The 19,734-nt window shown below is 38.9% G+C and overlaps 1 protein-coding gene across 1 annotated transcript in view; it reads right to left on the bottom strand.

The window, feature by feature from the left end:
* cacna1c (calcium channel, voltage-dependent, L type, alpha 1C subunit) overlaps positions 1 to 19,734 on the bottom strand; it is a 173,587-nt gene that overhangs the window by 2,798 nt on the left and 151,055 nt on the right. The window contains 15 exon segments of the mRNA XM_025057260.1: positions 87 to 214; positions 315 to 443; positions 2,337 to 2,704; positions 3,597 to 3,731; positions 3,893 to 4,020; positions 4,121 to 4,222; positions 4,459 to 4,561; positions 5,065 to 5,161; positions 5,262 to 5,389; positions 5,954 to 6,116; positions 7,032 to 7,123; positions 7,442 to 7,507; positions 9,265 to 9,393; positions 17,796 to 17,879; positions 18,680 to 18,763. Of these exon segments, the coding sequence (XP_024913028.1) occupies positions 87 to 214; positions 315 to 443; positions 2,337 to 2,704; positions 3,597 to 3,731; positions 3,893 to 4,020; positions 4,121 to 4,222; positions 4,459 to 4,561; positions 5,065 to 5,161; positions 5,262 to 5,389; positions 5,954 to 6,116; positions 7,032 to 7,123; positions 7,442 to 7,507; positions 9,265 to 9,393; positions 17,796 to 17,879; positions 18,680 to 18,763 (1,936 nt within the window).

The raw sequence follows: 19,734 nt of genomic DNA, 5'->3' as shown, positions 1-19,734 counted from the left end.
TGCAGTGCAGATAAAAATATGCAAATAGTTGCAAAAGTAGACTCTTTTGGAAAGCAATTGAGAATTGTTTGTGTTTGTGCAATTACCCAGAGAAGTAGGACAGAAGAAGACTCTCCTGGGAGACTGCCAACTTCCTCCTCCTCTTCTGTCCTCTACATCTCCTGCGTCCTCCATGGGAGTCAACTGCTTACATGTTTCATCCTGATACACCAGCCTAGTATGAACACACAGGGACATAAAGAGCGGTGTTATTAGCAGCAAACTGTAAGAACCTGGACGTGCTAAATATTTTTCTTTGTTTTCGTCGACAGTACATGTCAGAAGACAGCGAATGGTCGTCTTCGTGGTACTCCCTGTCATCGAAATAGCTCTCATCATACGTCTCCTCCATCGACTCCTCGCCTCGTCTTATGATTGGCAGGCGACTGTCGCTTGAGTCCGAGCTACAAACGGACCGGGCAAACGAGCAAAAGCAAACAAACACACAAACAGAATGAACGTCGACACAGACCACAGGGAGAACAACAGGTACGAGACCCGTATGCAGACGCACGACAAACATAACATAAAGACACAGACAAAAAAATAAACAGCTGATTAGCAAAAAATGAAAATAAAAATAATGTAAACTCTGAAGGGAGAAACTGAGAAACCAGGTGAGGCTTACATACTGCATGACTGAGGAAAAAGATCAAAAGAAAAAGGAGGAAGAGCTGTTTCTTATAAAAGCGAAATGGTAAAAAGCGTTAGACAACAGCTGGAGTATGACACGCCATTAGCGTGATGGAGGAGCAGACATCTTTGAAAACAAAGATTTGGACAGGCAGAGTAATGACATCACAGTTGCTTAACTTTTTGCTAAAGTATCAGTTTAAGGTAACTGGTAACTTTTTGCCTTTTCTGTCTTTACTTAAAAAAGAAAACCATGCAAGAACTTCATAAAAACCACGTCGAAATCCTTCTGAATTTTAAGTTTACAGTGTATTCAACAGCATTGCTGTGTCAGGACACCAACTACAGGAACAGGGCATCCATACTGTATTTATAGCACCCCCTGCTGTGGAGGGAGAAGGATAGTACATTTACAAACACATGAAATTCTTGCATGTCTGACCTTTAATAAAAATACTGGATTTGTTATGTTTTTGTATTCAAAAGATGTCACGTCATCACCTCTTTCAAGATCTATTTCATACTCCAAACTTCGGCTCGGAGACATTCTGACTTCTTTTTTATTTCTGACCAGATCAGCAGTCATAGCATGTCACCACTTCGATAAACAATCTGTAATTATTTACCTTTTATATTAAATCATCTTTAACACTCTTCATCTATTAAATTATATTATTTAAATAAAAATTCTGGTTAATGTTTGATTTTCTTTAACATAAAATAAAACCTGGTGATGAAAAAAAAGTTACAAGAAGTCAAAATGTCTCTTTAATCCGCTGGTATGTCAGGGCTCTGCAGCAAACTCTGGGTTAGAACGGCATAAAAAACAAAGAGAGTATTTTCACATTATATTTTTTTTCTACATGGTTGCTATACAAGTTTTTATACAAGCTTCCTAACTGACTGATATTGGAAATTGTCCAAAACAAGTTCCAGTAAAACTAAAAATTAAACATAAACATAAACTTAAAACACATATGACAGTGCTGTGAATTTCTATTACACTCATTTATAATTTGAGGCTTCTAAAAGGAGAAGTGACTATAGGGTATTTATATTAAATACAAAAAAAGTAAAATTGTATTAAAAATTATTTTCAGCATAATTACATTGTTTCTAACCCAGAACTGCACAAGGAAGCCAGAAAGAGTTTGGTCTTTTTGCCCCAACCACACTTTCTAAGGCTTCGGTTGCAGATTTTTCAATGGCAGCCTGTTATCTTGATGTTGCTATGGCGACTTAAGCATTTTATGCATAGCATTGTGTAAATAATCAAAGCATTTGTATAGCATTAGCACCTGTTTACACTCAATTAGGGGTCTAACACAGGCCACACCCACACACACACACTACTCTCTCTCTCTGTCCCCTGGAAACATACCGCATGAGGTTGTCATAAAAACACGTCCTGCTCGCCACCAGAAATAAAAGATAGGAAAAGAGAAGGAGGGAAAAGAATGTGAAGGAAACAGGAAAATAAAATGACACCCTCCATACTAGAATGTTATTTTGTTAAGTATGTTAATAAACACAAGGTGTGCAGGAAGTATGAGGATGATATATATATGTTAATATACTCAGGTCAAGGGCACACAAATGACTCCTCTCATGTGAAGGAAAGATGTTGAAGATTTGCTGGGCCACAGCTGCTTGTGCTCTCTTACCTCTTTGGAGGAAAGCACCATGCAGATCTTGGCAGCAGGATGGGGGTGAGCGGTTGCCCCGTGTGTCCGTCAACAGTGCTGATTGAAGGACTCGGGAATTGACTACTGACGCCCTGGGTCGTGACCCCGACCATGCCCGTGTTGTTGGCATTGTTAATGTTGGCATTGGAGCCCGATGAGGAATAAGAGGAAGGGGTGAAGGTGGTGGAGTCCATGAGCTTCTCATGGGACGGGCTTTCACCTTCACAGGGTGAGCCCTTTTGACTGATGTGCAAGGGACGCTGGGTAGTGAAAGATTGTGGGAAGGACCCGCGGCCATCAGTCTGGTTGTAGTAGTTGACATGGTTGCCGAACAACCCGCCAGAACGCTGTGGAAGAAGACGGGAGGGGAAAAAAGGGATTAATTAAAAAGTGTGGAAACTGGTTGGAGCTAAAAGACAGAAGCTAAAAACATATTCTATTAAAGAGTCAAACGGCCACACTGCAACAAGCTGGAGTTAGCCATGATGAAAATGTGAGGATTTTTTTTTTTGTCAGTGTAAAAGCATCTGAAATGTGTTTCTGTTAAAAAACAATTCTTGTTACAAAACATTAACAAAATCAGAACAAATCAGAAATGAACAGTGGAGTATTCAGGAATTTGGGAATAAATAATGAAAAACCGTCTTGTTTTTACAGCTCTGAACACAACTCTCTACTCTGTTTCCATCAGGGATTAAAACAAACAAAAAAAGGATTACATTTTTGATTTTTTTTTCCTACACTGATAATAAACAGACACATATATGAGAGGAGCACAGACTTCAGCATCACCTCTGTTTACAGCTGCCGCTCCTCATAAAAATATAATGTAAACTTTTTATTGTAACTGGTCTCATATAAAATCTGGATCATTACTATAATAAAATGAACTGTAATATAGTAGTATATATTATTGTTATTATGCTGCATTATAATGTAGCAATGATGATGAAATGGAAGGCAAGTATCAAGCGTACCTCACTTGAGCAGGACTAGAGGAATCACCTTCAAAAAAACGACCTTTCTAATTTTGGAATACTTTCTTAACGTTAATCCATATAACAGCATTTCTAGTATTATCTTTGATCGCAAAGCCATGTGGTGAAGAAACACAATATTTCATAATGTATGAAAGCGTCTACATGTATGGAGCCGTCGTGGGGCGTCAAGCAGGGCGATGGTCATCTTTCTCTCTCTTTCTATGGAGAGTGAGTGAGGGTGTGTGTATCCAACCTTTACCCTGAAGATATCATCCTCAGACGCAGCCGACATCGGCTCCTTCAGGCCTTTGTCCATCTCCTCCTCCACATTCAGATCTCCAGAGATGGCCCTCCGAATCTCTGGACCAATATCATGCAACGTCCGCAGGCCCGCCTGTGGAGGGAACCAATCACAACAGAGTAATTTTCTTACAATATTCCAGAGATCAATGCATTCATTTGTGTTCACTCCTATGCTGCATTTGTGCTATAATTTTCAACATGTTCTCCTTTTCTCCTGACAGTCTCTCATAAAATTCTGTATGATTTTAATACCTGCAGAGAGAGGGCAGTTTTTGGAGGCACCTTGGCCACTAGACCTTGTTCTTTCCTTTTCTTAAACTTGCGGAAATATTCCTGGATGAGGAAGGTGGCGTAGAACTTCCCAACTGTGACTTCATCATCTGTGTGGAATAGACCAAAACAAAGAAGGAAAAACAACCTTTTATTGTTACATGTTTCCACTGGCATATTTGAGACTACTGTATAAATGATTACACATACCGCCAGCAGGGGGCACTACTTGATCTAAGAGTTTCATGCTGGTTCTCTTCCATATCTTCTTCACTATGGACCTTAGTTCCTCATTGGCCTGCTCCAGGTTACCTGTAAACAAATAAAATAAAATAAAAATGAAGGCTAGTTTTGATTTAGTCAACAGAACTGTTTTGATTTTAAAAGTTGACAAAATATTCTAATTATTTTATTCAACTAAACTGGAATTAATTTTAGCCTTAATCAGCCCCTACTGGCCAAAAGTGGTTTCTGCATGGTTTGGTTGCTTTCAGAAAAAACACCTAAAGTAGGCGTCCATCTTTGATTTGATTTAAAATCTTTCTTACCTTCTGTCTTAATCCTGAGTGCAGTTCTGACCAGGGCAAACAGTGTGGCATTGAACATCACTGTTCCATCACTGTTCAGAGGCATGTTCATTGACACGAGCCGCTAAAGTTAAAAGAACAAAAATAAAATGTAAGATAGGTGATTAGTCTGTTATTTCCATAGCATATATCATATACAAGTATGCTTCAACATCAACTGTTAAGTGCAATAATTATTTTAAACACTTTATTAATTAATTTAAATTAAATATAGCATATACTGTATTCTGCACTAATCATCAAATATTAACATCAAGTGAAATTTGATAAAAAAATATTTTCATAGATTTAAAAAAACAAAACAGATATAGAGTGAATGTCACCACAACCTGCTGTATGTTGACCACCCAGGTGCTGCCATTTCACATGACATCTGGGCCTCATAAAGTGTCATATGTGCCCAATATGGGTTGTATCTGCACTGCAAACTTTTAAAAAGCCCAGCTTGATTACAGTCAAAATACTTGAATACTCCTCAACAAATATGTTTTTTAGATTTTTCTGACAGCTAAGGAATAACAAACACTAAAGTCTGGTGCCGGGGTGGATCTATCTGTGTACAGTTACCTTGCATGCCACCCTGTGGGGGCAAAGCTTTCCAAAACCCAGGGGAGGCTGGATTCTCCGCAGCAGAGTCACCACATCCAGATGCTTTATCCTCCCCCTGTGTATGAGGTGAATGTCACATTTAAGAGACTATCTGCCCTGACAGATGATACCAGTATAATAATGCTGATGACATCAGTCAATGTCACTCAACGTACTTAGCTTCTGGGTCGTACTCGGCCCAGATCCTCTTGAACTCATCCAGATGATGCGGTCCCAGGATCGACCAGTCACGCGTCAGGTAATCAAAGTTGTCCATGATGACAGCCACAAACAGGTTGATGATCTGGTATTCAGCATGTGACAGTCAGCACACAGAATAACAGTGCTAATCACAGAAAAGTTGCACGGAAATGCAATAAAAAGTTAAAGTCTGTAATTTGGTAAATCACTCAAACCTTTAATTCTGAGGCAAATGGACAAAGAAAAGACCAACTGTCCTTTATGTTATACATCATTCATTTAAAAACCTAGTTGCTTGTAATTTTTTTTTTTGCCAAATCAAAAGTCTGTCTGCTTGTAAATTTTTTATTTTTTTTTTGCCAAATCAAAAGTCTGTGATCACTGTGGTTTAGATCAAAATAGGAGAGGGTCTTCAGACTGGCAGACCACTTTCTAACCATGTTCTGTCTGAGCTAACAGTAAAAACTCCCTAAATACCCAGTATCGATCCTGTTTGTTTGGGACAATAATTTCTACATTAGTTTACACTATTTGTGAAGGTCTAAATAAATTACCAAAAAACAAATATTTTATTGCATTTTCATGGATTATACCACCTTTTGTGGCGACAGTCACATTAGTAAAGTACCGTCCTTAAAAAAACACAACTATAAGTCACTGCACCCACCAGAAAGGCACAGAGCATGTAGAAGCTGACAAAGTAAATGATGGCAAACTGGCTGCCGCAGTCCTCCGTGGATGCGCTGTTCTCACTGGTCGCGCCCTTCTCACACGGTCGATTGTTCGAGCACGCCAGCATGATCTCCTGCCATGCTTCACCTGTTGCACATCTGACCAACAGACGCGCATATAGGCACGTACACACACACAAACACAAAACACCGCGTATGTGGGCGCAAATATGCATGCATACAATTATGTGGATATAGATACACCAGTAGAGAGAGACACAAACACGTGCATAGATTAGCACATGTGGACACCAGCATGTGCGTTTATGCATAAACAGTACAGACAAAGTACAGACAGAGAAAATGTGCAGATAAGCATCGAAGCAAAGAAGACACATGCACACAAAAAGGTAGGGGAGAGACAAAAGACAACAGCGTTAGAAACTGTCGACAGTACAAAACGATAAACACATGTCTAACATCTACTTAATTAAATAATAATATTCTGTGTCTTCCCCTTTTATACTACATACACCTATAACTATATAGTGTGTATTTGGAGACAAAACCACGAACTACATTGAGTCAGCAAATGTTGTTGTCACAGTAAGAACATTAAGAAAAAAACGAGTACAGTCAGTTTTATTTTATGTTATTAACAGACGACTATTTTGAGCCATAAAGACCACAAATCCTTCTGTATGAACAAGAAGTCTTCAAACTGGTGCTGTCGCCACAATAACCATATATTAATAAAACTAAAGATAAAGAAAATACATTATAACAACCAACTACTTTTACACTTTTACACCGATAGCCCATTTTAACTGAAAACGCTGTCTTCTATGTACACAAGTATATGAATGGCTATTATGCTAGCATTGGTGAAACCCTACTTTTTAAAAGTAATTTTAGAGAGCAATTTCAACTGAAAACGCTGTCTTCTATGTACACAAGTATATAAATGGCTATTATGCTAGCATTGGTAAAACCCTAGTTTTTTAAAAAACAATTTTAGAGACCAGAATGACCAGAGAGAAGCAGAACATAAAAATGGCGGACAGCGGTCGTTACCTGAAGAGCAGCAGCACCGCCTGAGGGAAGGTCTGGAAATTGTTGTTCCTGTTGATCTGCGTGTGGTCCTGCAGCGCTATCTTACCAAACATCTGCACAGGAGGGGGAGCAAGCAGTGACAGCACACGGCATATAACGTCAGGCTTTGATATGGGGAAGTCAATCAGAATTAGGGGGCCAGCTGTTCCGGGCAAACCACATTAAAGTGTCTCCCTTTCATCATCAGTGACATAAACTATACGACAACGTGTAGGAGGTGCGGGGGGAGAAGGGTGAGGATGAAGAGCAACACTCTGACTAAATAGAAACTCTACGTGAAATGAGGCTCCAGCAGGACAGAAACAGGACGCAGGTTTGCTAAAAAAAAAAAAAAAAGAAATAAAAAACATTTACACGAGACAACTACTTACCTGCATGCCGATGACAGCGTATATGAAGAATAGCATCACTATAAGTAGAGCTACATATGGTAGAGCCTAAGGGAGAGAGAGACACATCAGTGACCATTCTTCAAAGTGGGACCATGCACCAAGGCTGGAGTTCAATCACTTTCATTCAAATCTTGCACATGCAGTTGAACCTACAGTAGGTTTTCTTAAGATAAACAAACCAGAAACGTGGATAATCTGGATAGTTAGGTAGAGCAATGAAAGTGAACTGATCTGCAGTCCCGTGTTGGCACAACACCAAAAACAGTCCAGCACAAATCATCCGAGTTAGGAGGGGAAAGCCTCAGTAAAAAAAAGAAACTGCTCTCTGTCTTTAGTCGGGAGGTATCTCCTGACTCATTAGGTATGAACGGAACTGTGAAGAAACCGAGCTCCGGGATAAGATACCCCAGTGGCTGGGAAATCAGGGCCAAATGAGAGTTGAGCGGAAAGGTAAACATTTGACTCCCGGATGATGTTTCCCTCGGATGAGGATTTATATGAATAAATACGCTTGAAAAGACGTTTAACATTTGATGAGTCGACGCTGGCCCTACTGTTGTTTTTCAAACAAAACTCTCAATGTTAAGATTTACAGTGTGTATTTATGTAGACTTAATGGCCACTTCATTAGGTACAGCTTTTAAACTGCTGGTTAATGCAAACATCTTTTGGCAGATCTAGGGACTTCCGATAATATTGGCCGACCGATATTAGCATAATTATATAATATCTGTATATTGAAAACCCGATAACGCAATGCCTGGGTTTTTTCGCCAAATGATGTGTTCCCTAAAATAGTTTTGGGGATAAATGGCTGTATAGTAAAGATAAAGTCACTAGATAGCAGCATTGCAGCTCATTTTAATTAATGTAAAACAACGCAGAGAACATTTGAATTTGTTTCTTTATGATCCGGGGGTTGAAAATTAAACGGTTCTAAAGATGTGCCTAATAAAGTGGCCATTCAGTGTTCGCTTTGTATCCGCAGTGTTTAAAAATGAATCTGCTGAACTACTGTATGATGTGGCCCATCTTATCTAACACAAGAGAGAGAACAGATTATTTTCGTGGCTCCATAACTCTCTATCAAATGATTTCATTTTTGGTGGAGTGCTTCTTTATACTTATCTACTTATCTTTACCCGCCTACAGGGTATGGTGAGCTCTCAGAGGTTAGTCATAGGAGTAAGAAAGGCAGTAGAAGAATGTATGAGGAAAGTTGAGGAGAGAGGAAAGAGCAGATATAAAGTTGTGGGTGAGTTTTTTTTTTTCACTTTACGTCCCTAACCGTCCCTCCCTGAATCTGCAGTAAAACTCATAAACCACCTCTCCGTTACCTCACACCTTTCCTCCTTCTTCCACTCCAGCGGCTCAACCGACAACACAGAGTAGTGTGTCTGTTATTATGGACTTTTAAAAAAAGAAAGAAATGGAGGTGGAGAGAAGGAGGGAGCGAGGTGAGGAAAGGAAAGGCGGCTTGTGAGACGTAACCAGGCTGGATTTACACAAGAACAAAGATGTTTCAGTTCAGATTTGAAATCCCAGGATTCATGTTGAGTTTAAAATGAGGACATTGTGGTTAATTGTGCATGTAATCACCTTAATGAATGTGTGCAATGTTAACACCAGCTACTGTTTTTTTTCCTAAGAGTCACTTTGCTATGTTTGGATCATATAGTCCATTAAAAGTGTCTGTGTCAATGGCATCTAAAGACAGGCACCGTTTTAGGGGTGACCGGTATTTTTGTCCTGTGCAAACCCAACCCCCCTATTCTAGCATGTTGTGTCCGGTTCTCCCTCACTTGGAAGGATTTGATGAAGGTCCACAGCAGGGTCCGAATCCCTTCCCCGCGAGACAGCAGCTTCACCAGCCTCATCACGCGGAACAGCCGGAAGAAGGTGATGGAGATCCTGGCGTTCTCTTCAGAGTTCTGCAGTCCCTTTTGGTGGGGTTTGGTGTTTTTTGTGGAAAAAAACACAGGACGCATGGGGGACACATGCAGAAGGGTAAGGGAGGAAAAACCCAGACACACACACGCGTTCACACACACACGTCCGTACAAGCATACAGACATGCATTAGGTACACACAGCCATAGGTGGAAATGCATACAAACATGTGTATGCACATGTCCACCCACACACACACACACACATACACACACACAAACACACTCAGTTAATTCATGAAAATCTGCGTCCTACAAAATCCCATCAAAATCAACTGACACAAGAGATTTGGGAGAGAATCGGGCAATCATGCTGATTTTCTTTTTTACTCTTGTCGCTTCAGGGAAAAACACTTAACAGCAAAGAGATCAACTTCCTGAATAAAACTGCTCCTGCCTCTTAACTGACACTCAGTTAACACGAAAACACACTCTTATGGCCTAGAGATGATATTAAAATCAAGTGTAGCACCACCTTCAGGAGAGATGCGGGAGCTACAGGCTCAACACTATCCTAAACTACTGAATACTTCATCTTTTTTAGCTAAAGTTTTAATGTCGTTTTGCACCAGTGTGGTCTACAGTACTAGTCCAGACTGGGTCGCGGACATTTCTATCAATATAAGTAATGGCATTGTATAAATCACTGGTAATTCAGAAAGAAAGAGTCCAAAAAAAAGTCCATCCTAGAGGCAGAACACTGTTTCCATAAATCATCCAGACAGGCTAATTGCCAGACACAAAGAAACTTGTCACATGGAGGAAAAGTCCAGAGATGACATTCAGGTGGAAAAAGATATTTCCATTCAATGGAGTCACTGCCAAGTACATTTTAAAAAAAATGGTAAAAAATATCTTTATCTGTTTCTCCTCTTCATGTCAACCTTGAAAAAAACTCTTGCACCGCAGCAACATTTATACTTGAATCCAGCCTAACTCTTTAATGTACTGTAGTTTTGTAACTATCCATTGTCCCAGTAGTCATCCACTGGAAATAATACCACAATGAAATATTCAGCCCTCTAGCTGAGTGCTATTCTAATGCAGATTTATTTATTTATGCTGTAGCTCATTCCCTGGGACATAAAAGACAAGAAAACAAAGGCAACATCTGGAGAGATGTGAACCAAGATGGGCTCACACACCAGAAAAGAAGCAAAAAGAAAGAAAAAATTAAGGTGTAAGTCTAAAGAAGTATATTGGCATTTAATTAATTAATTCAACTAAAATAAAATAATAAGGTATTACCAGTAGTACTAGTACTATCATTACAGCCCTTAGAATCTGTTTTACTGCAAAAATAACCTGTGTACTGAACATTAATTAACGTCTGATCTCAAGAACAGATCTGCCGTCCGTGTTTTTCCAAGAAGCCACAAAAACTTTAGTACTATTCCCACAGTGATTAGACAATGTGCTCCCAAAACAGAACCAGTCATTCTCTTCACGTTGCTGCAGCTTGGGATAACAGATATCATATGTTACTTTTCAACAGACTATTCTTCTTATTTAAACTGTAAAAACATCCGAGCCTGAAAAATATATCCAAAAATGTATCTGGCATTATAATTTTGAAATAAGCTGGTTAGTTCGAAAGCTTAAAGTTACATATCCTTTTCAATCTTCTCTAAATTTGTTGACAAGTAACCAAAGACATGAGCTGTCCCAGAATCTACAGACAGACGTGAAGAAAACACGACTTCCGGTTCACAGGAGAGTCAATAATAAGAAAAATAAATCTGTGCTGTAAGTAATATCACAACTGGACCACAGTGGGCGCCACTGCACCACTGATAGAGTGAGGGCAGTGGTGGAGAAAGGTACAGTGACAGTAAGTGAGAGAACGGAGAGAGAGAGAGAGAGAGAGAGAGAGAGAGAGAGAGAGAGAGAAGTACATCCACAGAAAACAGTCTGCTTCACAGACAGATAGAGAGACAGACTGATAAAAAGGTAGAGAGATAAAAAAAAGAAGGCAGGCAAGTGGAGAAGTGTGGAGGAGAGAGAAGAGCGTGGTAGCGTGACCATGATGGCTTGCACCGATGATAAAGCATCAAAGATTTCACACCCATAAAAGAAAAGGGCAGCAAATCACAGGCCACGGACAGGTGGGGGCAGTGTGGCAACAACATAGCCACTCAAGAACAAGTCACAAGACTCCATTTATACTTAACCGACAACGACCTTCACACACAAACATATATATTATACACATATATTAACATGTACAAAGTACAAATAAAACCCCAGCGATGTGCTGACACGACTCTGAACATGCTGCAGATGATGAGAGCAGGTGCGACAGAGGACAGAAGTGGACGGAGGACAGAAGTGGACAGGACGAGTCAAGAAGCCAAAAGTTTTGGATCATACCATGGACGCCGTAGCAGGAGGAGATATGGAGGGATGGAGGGATGGAGGGATGGTAGAGGAGGTGGGGAGGCGGGCGAGGTTACCGTCGGAGCGTACCATTGGCCTTACCACAGGGGGGTGAGAGGAGGAGGAGGACGAAGAAGAGGAGGAGGAGGAGGAGGACGAAGACGAATCAGCTGGCTTTAAGGAAAGGGCAACAAAGATCAGCACCAGAACAGCGCCTTCCGGTGTGTGTGTGAGTCTGAGTGTATGGTGTGTGTGTGTGTGTTATGAGGTTTAACACTTCACTAGACTAGAAACTTTTCCAGAATGTCAATGTGAAAAGCTGTAATTTCAAACTGTGTTTCTAAAGGTGTGGTTTACGGGGCTAAAAGCGGGACGCGGAGAAATAAATATGGCTACAACCAGCCAGAATTTTCAAATTTTTTAAAAACGTTATGCTTATGCTAAAAAAATATGTGAGGGGAGGGAGATTGCAACTGAAAAAACAAGGAAATAATATTTTTTTAAAAATATGAAAAATTATAAGAAATACAAAAAGTTGGTATTCCTGTTTTAAAATAAAGAATACAGCAGTTTTGCGCTGCGCCCCCTAATGGGGTGGGGAGTGCCGCTCACTTTGGGGACCACTGCCCTACAGTTTATATTTTTAATACACTCTTCACTTTTGGTCTTATCCAATGATCTCCAAGTCTTTGCTAATGATTCAGGGCTGATATGCCTAATGATGCCTCATGTCTCATGTGATCCTGTAAATGTGTGTATATGGTGGTAGATATAAAGGCGCCGCTGTAGCTATCTGTTATTCTTCCTGCCAACTGAAAATACAGCATGGTAACAATTAATATGATTTGAGCCTGACTGAGGCTGCAGACAAGACGAGGCATTAAAGGAAAAATCTGTTTTTAACAAACCAGTGTTGTTTGGATCCATGAATGATCCAATGTCAGTATAACTGTACTAAAAGACCATCTTTTTGGAAATGCAGTTAACTGTTGGAAGGGGAAAATATAGCAATAGCATATTGCTGTGATTTTTTTTCTTTTTTCACATTTTGCTCAAAATATCATTACAAGTGCACTGCAACATAGATCTGTTTCCAATCTTAGAAATCATAGGAAACATCACCCCAGGTAGGGTGTCTGCTTGTATAAACACCAAGACTACACTGAACATGGACACTAGTGTGTCATAAGAGAGTGGTTCATGTTACATTGTATTTGTAACATTTCGTGAAGCAAAACAGCTGAGCTTAACCCCAAACAACAGCTCTTTGTGTTAAAAACAGTCATATTTCTCACTTTAGAGTCAAAATCTGCTTTAACACAAGTCCATTTTTTGACCTGACATTGAACAAGATCCAAAGACAAATCTGAACCTTTCAGCAACGTTGTTGTGGTTGTACTTATGAACGTCCACAACAGCAGGACACAGAGACCACAACAGAGACCACAGTCCATAGACGTGGACTAAAGATCAAGTGATTTTTTTCTTCTTTTTTTTTTTTTAGGAATCTGATCTCACACATATTTAAAGTTTGCGGGATCAGTAACAAGTAACAAGTAACTGTTACTGCAACGTTAAAGCCTGCTGGGAGATAGATCGACTTGAGGTTCAATCTATGACTGAGCTGAAGTAGTGACCCTGTTTGAATATTTACCATACTATTCATGCAGCATGGTTTCTAATCCTCTAATGAAATTAAGGATGACAAAGAAAAAAAAAAACAAACATTGAGGAAAAGAGCAAAAAACATAAACATAAAAAATAGTAGATGAAAAGAAAGTTTGTGATAAGTAAAAAAAAAGTGGACAAAAAAAAGCTGGACTCAGGGAGAAGATGGACAAAAAGAAAAATTTGGACATTTAAAGGGATTCTAACAGGGCCATACATGTACTGAACCTTTAGGGTCACACACTTCAAACATATATACAGAGAAACCTAGTAGTAGCTGTATTTTCTATTGATGTTGAATGGACAGCGTTAAGAGACTATTTTCTCTCTAAAGTCCAAAAGAGTCGGACCAATTTTAAGTTGAGCTAAAAGGGCAGCTACACAGAAAATTGGTCTCAGGGGTTTGGACTGTTTTATGGTGCGGAAAGTTCTAAGAGAAGTAAGTACCGGAAGTAAACAAAAGAGTACGGCATAAAGGAAACTGAGATATGCAGAGAAGGAAGGTACATCAGGAATATAAGAGAATATATCTTTGTGTATGTACGATTGTGTGTGTGTGTAGCTTCACGTTCAACATAATTAACTTTTCAAATCCATTGTTTTAAGTAAACAGTTTTCCGACATAACAAATATATATATATATTTTCAAGCAAAAGCGTCGTCATTTCAATGGGTAACATCGGCCTTTTTTCTGGTTTCCTTTGTTTTGTTGTAAAGGTAACATTGTTTTTATATTTGGTTCCATTCATATTGGCAACCATTTAATGTAAAATGATGAATTGATTTTGGGCAACAAAAGCCTGAGGACCAATGTTACCCAGCTTGCACTTCAGGTGAGCAAGCAGCACCGCAAACCAGGAAGGAGAAGACAGAGATAAAGATGAACATCCATAACAGAAGGTTTCAGAAGAAACGGAAAACAAAGCTAAGGAGAGCAAGAAGGAGAAGAGGGGGAGGAGAAGGAGGAGTAGTGGAGGCATTCCGAAGATTGGGGGAAGAAGACGACAGGAGCAGATCATACTGGCATCGTCTGCAAGACATTGCTCAGAGCAAACTGCTAACAATCTAGCCAAACTAGCTCTACTCAAACCAGAACCAAAACAAAAATAAAAGAAACCATTCCAGGTTTGGGAGGCACTCGCAGGTCGAAGGAGAGAGAAGAGTCGAGCCCCGGGGGATTTGGGCCGGTTTCAATTTTTATTACTTCGAAAATGCAACTACGCTAACCCGACAGGCACCTAGCAGAGCAGAGAGAAAAGGTACATTCAACCAAGGTGTTCGGGTCTTTTGACATCTAGGAAGGCGAAGACTACTACGGTTTTAAGTTAGCCTGTCACTGCAGCTCTTTACGCACCAATCGAACTATAAATGAGGGCGACATTTTTGCAATAACAATAATAATAAAATGCTACTATTTGCTTCATTTTACTCCAAATAGCAAGGAGTTCCTGGTGAACTGCAGTGCCAGGCTAAAAATTAAATCATATATCAAATTTAAAAGACAGAGACAGAGTTCCAGTTGGACAAGAGTTGAAGGGGTCAAAGTAGAAGGGTTTGAAAACGATGAAAATTATCCAAGAGATAAATAATAATAATAATAATAATAATAATAATAATAATAAAATCCACCAAAAGAAAAAGAAAATCAGACTTGGGCCATGCCTTTAGGTTAGAGGTGAGTGAACTGCAAATAATATTAAAAAAACAAAGGAAAACCAAAACCAAGAGTGAAACATAAATGACTTGTATAGATGACAGAGGTGAATATCTAAAGGCCTCACAAACTATAATAATAATAATAATAATAATATCAGTGTGGCTAGTTGTGTAGGTGTCACATTATGATTTATGCCTTATTTTCTGCTGTATTTAAATTGTTACAATAAACACAAATATAGAAAAATACCTGAATAAAACATTTAGGTTTTGTGTCAAACGTGTTGTTTATGAAACACATTTGTCACAATTTCTTTAGGATGAATGGACGCTCATTATAAAGGCATGAAAACAAGAGCACGCACACACCCCTGGGACACACTCACCTAATTTGTATGTCTGACCAGTGCTGTGTGTGTGGTGATGTATCTGCTTTACATCCTCCCTGTCCTTTAACAAAGGCTTTTATAAAGGCTTTCAGTTATGGCTGTGCCTGAAGGCTTTGAAGACAAAATAAAGACACTCGAAGTATCATTTTGAAATACCAAAAACGAATATAAAGACCATTGTACTTTTCAGAAAACTTAATTTAAAAAAATCCTAATAGATCCTGATAATCAATAAACAAAAACTCATTTTTTATATCTCTGTATGAAAAATAAAATATATTTAAATACATTTTTACTGGTTGTCATGATCTGTTAAAAATAGTATTATGTTTATTATGTTTCTACAGGACTTTGCAGTCGATGCTTATACTGATAATTACAGCATATCAGAAAATAGTGTTGAAAAAAAAAGGTCAAATATGTTTCTTTTTTTAATTGTTGCAGCTGAAATTTGCATTTTTTTTTCCAGATTGTTCTTCTGTCAAAGACAGCACTTTTATATATGGGATGAACAAAACGCCTAATTTGCCTGCAGTGTAAATACGACAGACGTTCAACATTTTACTTCTATTTGGACTTTTCATTCTCATTCTGCTCCATCGTTGACCACCGAGCCTCCACATCGATCCTAAATGAATTCATACATACATTTACATAAATTTCACGGGTCGCAAGTCAATCCATTTATGGATCAAATTGCTATCCATCTATGTATCTTCGTTATAGTTCAATGAGAGAAGAAAAAAAGCAGCAGTAAATTATATATATATTCCTCATTTAACTGAATAGTTTCCTAAAGCACTAATGAATTCAGACCTGGAGTCAAAACACTACGTACTGTTTAAAAATTTAAATACGACTAAATTTGTACTTCAGAAAGTCGAGCAGTCGCTCTTCATTAATATCCAGGTACATTTTATAATGTGATGTAATTATTTTTTCGGCCAATTTCTACACTAACGGTGTAGCTATCTCTAAGCTATCTTTTACCTGGCTTTGCTATGCTTTGGCTAGAAGTAGCTAAAAAACGCTTTAAAACATTTTGACCTAATTAAATGTCCCATTGAATTGTATTTATATATTTATTTAGTTTTACTTTTCCCTTATGTTTCAGCGAACTACAGGTAACATTAACAGGGTTTTTATTTTTTTCAAATTTAGACTAATATTAACCAGTTGCCAAATTGTTTTTACATCATTTCTAAATTTAGTTTTTTGCTAAGTTATGACTGAATAACAGAACAGCCAGATTAACAGTTTTGTATTATTTTAAATGTTCTTCTTTTATAAATAGGGGGTCATGACTAATGTAAGTCATGTTTAAAACATAAACATAATTAGTGTCTGATATAGGTATTGTCAAATGATTACATTTAATTCTAAATTTATTCAGTGTTTTTGGAAAATTACACAAAAAAGTACATAAATCATTCCTTTTTAATTAAAACAACAGCCTTTCTACCTGGACCATATCTAGACTGTATTCTCCCACTTCTCCTCCCATACTCACCCTATTTATCACTGTCCACTTAAACTACATAAATAAAAATGACTATTTAAACCTGTAGTCCATTTGTATCGTGCAGTAAAGTGAACCAGAGGCGTACTCTGACTTGGAGTATTTTTGATGTCTAAAAGTTTTATATATATTCAGTTTAGACAAAAAAAGATCTGCGTGGCCTTGATATATCACCTTTTTATCTGTCATTCCATACAGTGTTCATTTCCATCTTTGTGGATGTGATAAAGCATCAAATGAACTCGATGTGACAGCAAACCAAGTGCTGGGACAGTGCAGTAGGTTCTGTGTACAAATGCAGTCGTTTTTGATGCTGTTAATGCTGAGCAGACCGAGGCATGAATACCAATCTGAAGCAGTTACCGATAGTGTAAAAAAGGGGAAAAATAAAGAAAAGAAATGTCTAATTTAAAGCCCATTTATAAACAGATAAAAAAAAGCTAGGAAACAAGACGCTTTCCTGAGATTAAAACGCATAATATTAGTACATAATGACGAGCCATTATGTCTAAAAGAGCTGCGATATACAGGAAAGACATTTTTTTTTTTTTACGTTATGTGTACACACTCTGCTGTGTTTTGAGTGCATGCAGCATCTGGCTTTCTTCAATGCCAGGCTCATTCAGCCATCTCTCTCAAGTTCAAATGTTCTGCAGCTGAAGTTTTCCTAATCATCTGAAAGCATGCGAGATGGGTATCGGCGCTCGGTCTGTTTGTGTGTGTGGGAATGGCAGAGCGGGCAGGCAGGAAGGGAAGGAGGGATTTTGGACTACTTACGTTAACCTCAGTGATTGCTATGTCAACAATGCTACCCACAACTATCAAGGCATCAAATGTGTTCCATGCATCAACAAAATAATGCTGCGTAGGGTAGAGGTGGCCCGGGACAGAACAGAAAAGAGGAGAAAAAGAAAAGAAAAACAACAGAAACACAACATAAGACATTTAAAAAATGATGAGAAGGACAACAGAAGTCAAAGGGAGAGAAGAAAAAAAAGATAAAAACATTATATTCATGAGCACTGGAGTTTTTTTTTTTAGTAGGAGGAGGAAAAAAAAGAATAAATAAATACAAACTGCAAAAGAAAAGAAGTTGCAGCCTGGAAGAGGTGAAGAGCCGAGGAAGAGCAGCAGCGACTGGTCATGCTTTGTCCATGAGAGGAAATGTCAACACCACCGTCGTCAACGAGAACAAGAGGAGAACAAATTGCAACAAAATACTAAAGCCTGGAAAATGGTTCCGTACTGCAGTTGAAACAATGAAAAGGTGGAGGTTTGAGATTAGTTCAGTTAGTGAGGGAACCAAACCTGAGGACATGTCACGGCCTGATGAACAGAAAACAAATAATAAAACCCAACAACATTTGAAAGACGGTTCGGGGTCACAGGGGTCAACGCAAAGAACAGTAATCGAAACCAAACACTGCGACTCCTGCCTACACTTTTTAAGGAACCCTGGAAGAACCTTCAGCATCACGAGGACGTCCCTAAGTGGCAGCGGCCATCTTGGATTTAGAAATGAAGAAAGAGAAAAAGGGAAGAGAGTAGAAGGAGGAGGAGGAAAGACTGACAAAACATAGGAGAGCAAAACAAGAGAGAGAGAGATAGAGACAGACTGGAGAGAGAGAGACAAGGTGACTGAAGGTGGGCTTCGTACTTACGTTGATCTCACTGAGAATGACGTCTATTATGCTGCCAATTACGATGAGGAAATCAAACACATTCCAGGGATCACTAAAGTAACCCTACACAGAATGAGGTGAGGAGGAGACGGAGGAGGAGGAGGAGGAGGAGGAGGGGGGGGTGAGGAAACGCAGGTTAGAAAGAAAAACAACATCTGCTGCCACCTCGCAGCCATATTAAGACGGTATTAAGAGCTTTCACAGTACATGGAGGAAGAAGGTTAAAAATTAAAGACACATTCCAAATTGTTTTTATACATTTTAAACAAATACTTTTCCCACATATTTTCTGATTTTTAACAGATTGTTTTTCTCTAAGATAATTATTTATTATATTTTCTTGGTGCTTCTTTACCAGTGATTATGAAATGTCTCTGTTTACCTAGCTTGTAGCAAATACTGTAATAGCATTAATTCATTAAAAAACATATATAAAGCCACGGGCCATATATTTACATAATATAAAACAAGAACTAATTGGTACTGGTACTAATGTGAACTGTGATTTGATTGTACAGAGGTTTTAAAGTGAGTTTTTGGGTCACATGCGGACGGCTAACGTAGCACATGTGCGCTAACTAACAGTCCAACTTAATTAAAAGATCCTTTATTCCTGGACAGACTGGAGTAAAGAAAACATATTTCCTTTAGTCCAGTCTGTCCAGGCCGGACCTGTAGATCACTTGAGGTGGAGACCCCTGCTGGACAGCCTTTCACAAAAGACCTCTGCACAAACAAAGCCCAATCATATGCAGTGGATTGTTGAATTGAAAGATAAGGAGGGGAGCTGAGAGCAGATCAACGTTACTCCTCTATTTTAAGCTTCCTCATCTGTCATCAGCAGCTGAGCTGTCATCACGTACCCTCTCTGCACCCACTGGCTCCATGGAAATATTTTACAAGTATCCACCAGAGATGGCGCTGTTTTCAAGATTGTTAATTTGAAAGCTGTTACTTATTAGTGAATAAATTGCAGATGTATGGGGGTGGGGGGGGGGGGGGTGGGTAAAGCATTAAACCGAGCACAAAAAAAA

Source organism: Cynoglossus semilaevis, chromosome 8, assembly GCF_000523025.1.
Source record: "Cynoglossus semilaevis isolate Cse_v1.0 chromosome 8, Cse_v1.0, whole genome shotgun sequence".
Classification (NCBI taxonomy): domain Eukaryota; kingdom Metazoa; phylum Chordata; class Actinopteri; order Pleuronectiformes; family Cynoglossidae; genus Cynoglossus; species Cynoglossus semilaevis.
The sequence above is the reverse complement of the archived record's forward strand: the minus strand, read 5'-3'. Positions and strand labels throughout refer to the sequence as shown.